The sequence below is a fragment of the Capsicum annuum genome, chromosome 2, assembly GCF_002878395.1.
Source record: "Capsicum annuum cultivar UCD-10X-F1 chromosome 2, UCD10Xv1.1, whole genome shotgun sequence".
Taxonomy (NCBI): domain Eukaryota; kingdom Viridiplantae; phylum Streptophyta; class Magnoliopsida; order Solanales; family Solanaceae; genus Capsicum; species Capsicum annuum.
The window spans coordinates 138,650,434-138,657,526 of NC_061112.1; the positions used below are offsets into that span (position 1 = coordinate 138,650,434).

General features: G+C 30.4%; 1 protein-coding gene across 1 annotated transcript; it reads right to left on the minus strand.

Moving 5' to 3' along the window:
* Positions 1-2,395: 2,395 nt before the first annotated feature.
* LOC107858278 (probable pectinesterase/pectinesterase inhibitor 46) lies at positions 2,396-4,050 on the minus strand. The gene is made up of 2 exons (XM_047407842.1): positions 4,010-4,050; positions 2,396-2,909 (listed from the first exon to the last, which is right to left on the minus strand). Exons 1-2 carry the CDS (start codon positions 4,048-4,050, stop codon positions 2,396-2,398), a joined length of 555 nt encoding a protein of 184 aa, XP_047263798.1.
* Between the last annotated feature and the right edge of the window lie 3,043 nt (positions 4,051-7,093).

Genomic DNA, 7,093 nt, shown 5'->3' on the forward strand with positions numbered 1-7,093 from the left:
GAAATCATTAACATCAACTTACAACGAAATTTATAGACTTTGATGCTTATATGGGCGTATGTATTCAAGACACAAATAATTATTTAATGATGAACTAAATGTATTGTGAACCCTCAACTCTAAATGTGATTATAGAAAACTCATGATAGTGAAATATGATATTGTAAATGCCTTCATCTTCATTAAATAGGCACAATTATAGATTGAGTAGATTCAACTGAAATGATTTTTAGTATATAAATGTACCCGTATTAAGACATACATTTAAGTAGCTACTTAAATACTCCCTACATTCCAAAATAAATGAATTGTTAAGCTATTTTTTATTGTCCAAAATAAATAAATTGTTCAATTTTATCCTTTTCATTTAATGAGGTTTGTAAGTGCTTCACATAAACTAGAAGAGTAATTTAAGAACCTTAACTATAATTTATGTCCCAAAATTTTTTTTAAAGGATGTGTTACACCCCAACAATTAAATTATTTTGAAATGGAGGAAGTATCAAATTTGCATCAGATTTAGTTAATAAATTTTGTTTGGTAATTTCACTCTAAAAATATTTGACATTAAAATTGGCAAATTTAAATATAATAACCTCGTCAAGTTTGGAGTCAATCAAAATATGCCCTCAAACTAAAAAAAGTACTAATCTATGCCATATAAAAAGAAGTATCAAAATAGGCTTTGTGCACTTAATAAGTGCACAATACCTTTAGATTTTGACGGAAATCTTACCAAAGGCGTCAAAAAGGAGAAGATCAAATTGTGCACTAAATAAGTGGTGCACAATTCATTTTTTTTATGGATTCAATTCAATTTTTTATGAATTGTGCACTTATTTAGTGCACAATTCTTTTTATTCAACATTGTGCACTTATTTATGAAACAACTCTTTTTTAATTAAAAAAAAAAACATTGTGCACTTATTTAGTGCACAATTTATTTATTTCATATGCCAATTTTTTTAAAGACTATTTATTTCACACAAGATTATATTTGTTTGGTTCCACAATTTTTTTACATTTTTAGTCTTTAAACACAAAAAAATAGCTTAAGTTATATGTATGTAAGTATGAATATATACTTGATGATGTAACAAGTGTTTGAATCTGTGAGCCTGGTAACTATTTGTGCTAGTAGCACCCTACAACAATGAAGTATACTTGCAATAAGGAGATTGGCTGCTATCTCGTTTTTTATGGTCTTTTATGTTTACTAAAGCATGAAGGCAAATACATATTTAGTTCCATGCTTCTGGGCTATTTCTGCTTGGAAAGCGTAGTACGTGTAACTGCAGTAGTTTTCATTTCATGTTTAAAGAGTAAATTCGATCATTCCTTGTCTTTCTTATCGTGTTGAGTATTTTGTTCTCTTTGATGTTCTTCAATTTCTATTCAAACGGGATTTGGTGCTGAGTAGTTTATAGTGCAGGTACACTAAATATTACTAGTACTATTTTCTTTCTATGACCGGAAAATTTGTTTGGAGTCGATCTTTGAACCAATCATAGATCACTTGGCACGTGAAATATAATCTTGGATCACTTGTGTTTACAAAAGCATGAAGGCACGTGAAGTATAACTTAAGCTGTTTTTTTTTTGTGTATAAGACTAAAAATATAAAAAAAAATAGTGGAGCCACAAATAAATATAAACTTGTGTGAAATAAATACAATCTTTAAAAAAATTGGCACGTGAAATAAATAAATTGTACACTTATTTAGTGCACAATCTATTTATTAATAGATTGTGCACCAAATAAGTGTACAATATTGAATAAAAAGAATTGGGCACTAAATAAGTGCACAATTCATAAAAAATGAATTGTGCACTTATTTAGTGCACAATCTGATCTTTACCTTTTTTAACGCTGTTGGTAAGACTTCCGTTAAAATCTAAAGGTATTGTGCACTTAATAAGTGCACAAAGCCTATTTTGGTACTTCTTTTTTTATATGGCATAAATTGATACTTTTTCTAGTTTTAGGGCATATTTTGGTTCCGAACTCTAAAGTTTCAAATAGTGACCAATCTAACTTATAAATTATAAATTTATGTGAATTTAATAGCTTTTTTCCTCACATCTTACGAATTCATGTGAATTCATAAGATTTTGGCAAGAGAGCGGGGGGATGGTGGAGGGTGCTCAGAACATTACGAGGATAAAGATTTAAAAAATTAAAAAAACTACAATATTTTGGTCTAACGATAATTCTAAGATTGAGAACTCGAATAGTAGCATATAGGAAGATAGGTGCTCTTAATCTATTGTGATGAGACATATCCTTTCTCGCCTTATAGCATTTTGTCGAATCGATACACTTCAAATGACACACATATTCTATGAAGAATCAAAATTCAAAATCAAACATGCATGTCTAGCCATTCATGAATTCCTAAGCAGAATCCTCGGAGTCATCAAGATGATCTAGATAGTGAGAGATTATTTTCGAGATCCATTTATCACCTTGCAGAAAGTTGTACACAGTAAACTTGAACGTTTCTTCTTTATCAATCACTTTCGACCATTTTACTCTGTCTTTGGTATCTAACCCTGGTCCTCTATTATTATACTCCGCCATATATATGTCCGTCACTTTCGGGTGCGGAGCCCAGCCTTGCGGGTCAGTAAAACCACTTATATAACTCGACAGGCTTACTCCCTTCCCCTGATTTTTCCATGGCCAGCCTAGGACACCAGAAAATTCTGTCCTATTAAAACCTGATACAGGGAATAATTCACAATTCTGAAGAACTAGCCCTGGATTCGGAGTATTCTGATCTGCACCTGGGGCAAGTATCCTGATTCCTTGCCCTTCCATGGGTGATCTTGCTTTAACAAAACTATTCTGAAAAATGACTCGTCCACTGCCACTGATAAAATCAACAGTGCCGGAAACGTTGCATTCTCTGAAAAATGCAAATTCGGAACCATTCTATGCCACCAAATTAAAAAAGGCACCAAACTATGTCATATATTTAAAAGAGTACCAAACTATGTTTAACTCACAAAAATTGTGAGTTATGCACAAATATTTTTAACGGAAGGCAGCTGACAATGTTAAATTTTTAGAAAAATGCATAACTCATGTGAGTTATTCATTCTTATTTTAGCATAACTCAGAAAAATTGTGAGTTACACATTTTATTTTAAATATCTCACAAAAATTGTGAGTTATGCATTTTTATTTTAACATAACTTACAAAAAATTGTGAGTTATGCATTTTATTATAACATAACTCACAATTTTTGTGATTTATGCCTTTTATTTTAATATAACTCAGATAAATTATGAGTTATCCATTCTTTTGTGAGTAATACGTTCAATGGCTGAATCATAGTTAATACGTTCATTGTGATTCTCAATTATCTACTCCAAAATTGCTAAGAGAGCATTACTGGCTTAGAAAGAACTTCTAGACAGTTTATCTAGCAGGTGAAAAGTAAACAAATCGTATAAAGAAGTGCAACCGAAATTTCCATTAACAGATCATTTAGGCATACCATCCAAACCGTAGAATTGTTAGGGTTTTTGCCCTGATTTTTTTACTATATTTAAATTTTATTTTTTCTTAGAAGGAAAATAAAAGTTATCATAATTACTTTTACTTTTTCTGAAAGAAAAAGTAAAATTCTTTTCCATATTTGGCTACATCTATAAATAAAAGACCCCCCTTCTCATACCATAACACAATAGCATCCACAATGTAGTCATTAAAGGGTCTTTGTTTAGGAGGAGATTTCTCCCAATAGGTTTAATGTGCTTTGATATTAAACTTTATAATATGTAGGCCGATTGGCCAAAACATATAATAATTTAATCCTTTTAGTATTGTTTTTCGTTGTCATTTTATTTATCGTCTCATAGTTTGCAACTAATAGCTTCCGCATGACGCCCTCTCAATTTCGAACCCAACAAATGGTATCAGAGATTACGGTTCAATGGTCCAATGGTATGATGAGACGAGATTAAACAGGTTCAAAGCGGTTCCCACATTAGTTGACATACCCTTTCGTTACGCGTTCATCTGCCCGTATAACTTTCGACATGAAGGATAGTCACAACCAACATAGGTAAAAACTTACTAAAATCTCAACAAATTAAATATTAGTCTGAATTCATAGTAATGATAAAAATATCTTAAGCTGAATCTATTAAATTAAAGATCCACCTCTTTTCCCACCCCCAAAAAACAGAAAAACATTAAAGTAAATAACTAGTTTGCTAAAGACAAATTCACATAAAATACAAAGATTCACTAAGAGACTTTTATTTTAAAAAGCAGCTAAATGACTAATATATCTGAGCAATAGTATAGCAATTTTAGGGCTAACGTACTGAAATCATGACCATCAACTTACAAGAAAATTGATAAACTTTGATGCTTAAGTGGGCATATATGTTCAAGATACACAAATAATTATTTAATCATGAACTAAATACATTGTGAACCTTCAACTATAAATGTTATTATAGAAAACTGATGAAAGTAAAAATATGAAACTGTAAATGCCTTCATGTAGATTCCTATGAAATGATTTCTTGGTATATAGATGTACCGGTATTAATACATACATTAAAGTATCTACTTAGATGTAAAATTTGCCTTTAGCATTAAATATGATTTATCATTCAATGTATTTCCTAAAATATTAAATTTATTATATTCAAAAGATAATATGATAAAATCATCTATATCATTTACTATTTCTAAATCTATGTATCAAGTCAATAATGGACAACTATTAATGAACGAATGAGTAATTAATAAATTTTGTTTGGTAGCTTCACTCTGAATATATTTGACATTATTTAAAATAGGCAAATTTAAATATAATAACCTCGTCAAGTTTCAAATAGTGACAAATCTAACTTATGACTTTTTAAGAATTCAATAGCTTTTTTTCATACCTTATGAATTTATGTGAATTCAATAGCTTTTTCCTCATATTTTATGAATTTATGTGAATTTAATAGTTTTTCCCTCATATTCCCTCCGTTTCATTTTACTTGAGTTTTTTTTACTTTGCACAATCATTAAGAAAAACATCAATTAGAAGTATATTTTACAAAATTAACTCTATTAATGATGTTTTGAAACTCTAAAGATAACTATTACTATATTAGTTAGTTATTTAATCTTGAGGATAATTTGGGAAAGAAGTAATAAAACACTCTTGATTTGTGAAAATGAAAAACTAATTTGAAATAAACATATTTAGAATGAAGGTAAAATAAAATAGAACGAAAAGGAGTACTTACTAATATTTTCTTTTCCTCTCAATTGTTAACTATCAGGTTTTTCTCTACCCATCGTCACCATGACATTACTCTTCTAATTTCCAATCAAACAACCTACATGGAGCATTTAATTTGTTAATCTCATTTTTTTTATCAAAGCTTGCAATCTGCAAGTAAGATGCTACATGAGTTTCTAGCCCAAAGCCTGGTTACAACAAGGCACTTTGGGGGGAGAAGGTGGGGGGGGGGGGGGGGGGGAGCAACACGATTTTGGTCTAATAATAATTCTTCGATTGGGAAATTGGATAGTGGCATATGGGAAGCTAGGTGCTCTAAATCTATTGTGATGAGACATATCCTTTCCCGACTTACAGCATTTTGTCGAATCGATGATACACTTCAAAATGACATATATATTTTGTGAAAAATCAAAATCAAACATGCACGTCTAAACACTCATGAATTCGTAAGCAGAATCCTTAGAGTCATCAAGATGATCTACATAGTGCGGGATTATTTTGGGATTTATCTATCACCTTGCAGAAAATTGCGTACAGTAAACTTGAACGCTTCTTCTTTATCAATGACTATCGACCATTTTACTCGGTGTTTGGTATTGGAACCTGGTCCTCTATGTTTATACTCTGCCAAATACTTGTCAATCCCGGGTTTGGAGCCCAGCCTTTCGGGTCAATAAAGCCACTTATATAAATCGACATGATTGCTCCCTTTTGGTGGCCAGCCCAACAAACTTGAAAACTCTGACCTATTAAAACATGATATTTTACAATTCTGAATAACTAGCCCTGGGGCAAGTATTCTGATTCCTTGCCATTTCATTGGTGATCTTGCTTTAACAATAATAATTTACGTCGATAGTTGTCCACTATTGAATTGACATACATATTAAGCAACTATAAATAATAAGAATAATTTTACTTTTTAATATAATAAATTTGTTGTCATGTGAAATGCGTTGACTAGTGAATAGTATAAAAAACAAAGATAAAATGAGTTGAAAAGAATAAATTATGCATTGATTTTTCAAACTGTATAAGTATTGCTGAGCATCTATTTTTATAATAGTGAACAAGTATTGTTGGACAGATGGAGTATTTTAAAATCAACCGTGCCAGAAACATCACATTCTCTGAAAAATGCAGAGTCTGTTTGGGCAAAATTTGTGTCACTGTAATGCCATTTGTTTACAATTCATGATTCATTGGAACCGACTTTTAATGGCTATAACTGAAATACTGAAATTTGTGTCAGAAAAAAATGTAATGTGTTTTGTAACATTGAATAGTTGTATATAGTTCTCGTTGTTTATTGTTGATTTGGGTCATATGGTTTGGTTATTTTGAGCAAGTATAAATGGAAAAAGAGAAAATGGCCAAAAGCCCCAACCTTTAACCAAAATCTCAACTACACACTTATATTTTGCAGTAAAGGTTGGAAGGGTTTTCGGTCATTTTCTCATGGAAAAATGAAAATGGGCATGGTATTTGGGCTTAGTGAAGAGGAAAATATTTGGGCCACAATTTGTTCCTTCTTTAACACAGATACATTTATGTACTTTTTTTTCGGAAAGATACAACTGTGTACTTAAAAACGTTATGATTATTTTATGAAAATTACATGAATATAATCTTTTAAATATTTAATTATACTGTGTATAACTTTTATATTTCAATATATATTTTCTAATTAAATTCACAATAAATAAGAAAATATTCATCCTTCATCACATTTTTTTGATTTGATACTTTTGATTGTACGTTTCTTCCTCATTCTTTCAAGTTAATTTATAAAATTCTACTCAATCGTTTTAAAAAGTTTGATTTATTTTTT

Coding starts and splice junctions, on each gene's coding strand:
- LOC107858278 (XM_047407842.1), bottom strand. CDS start 4,050: ATGTCGAAAGTTATACGGGCAGATGAACGCGTAACGAAAGG. Junction 2,910..4,009: donor GATGAACGCGTAACGAAAGG/GTATGTCAACTA, acceptor TGCATTTTTCAG/AGAATGCAACGTTTCCGGCA.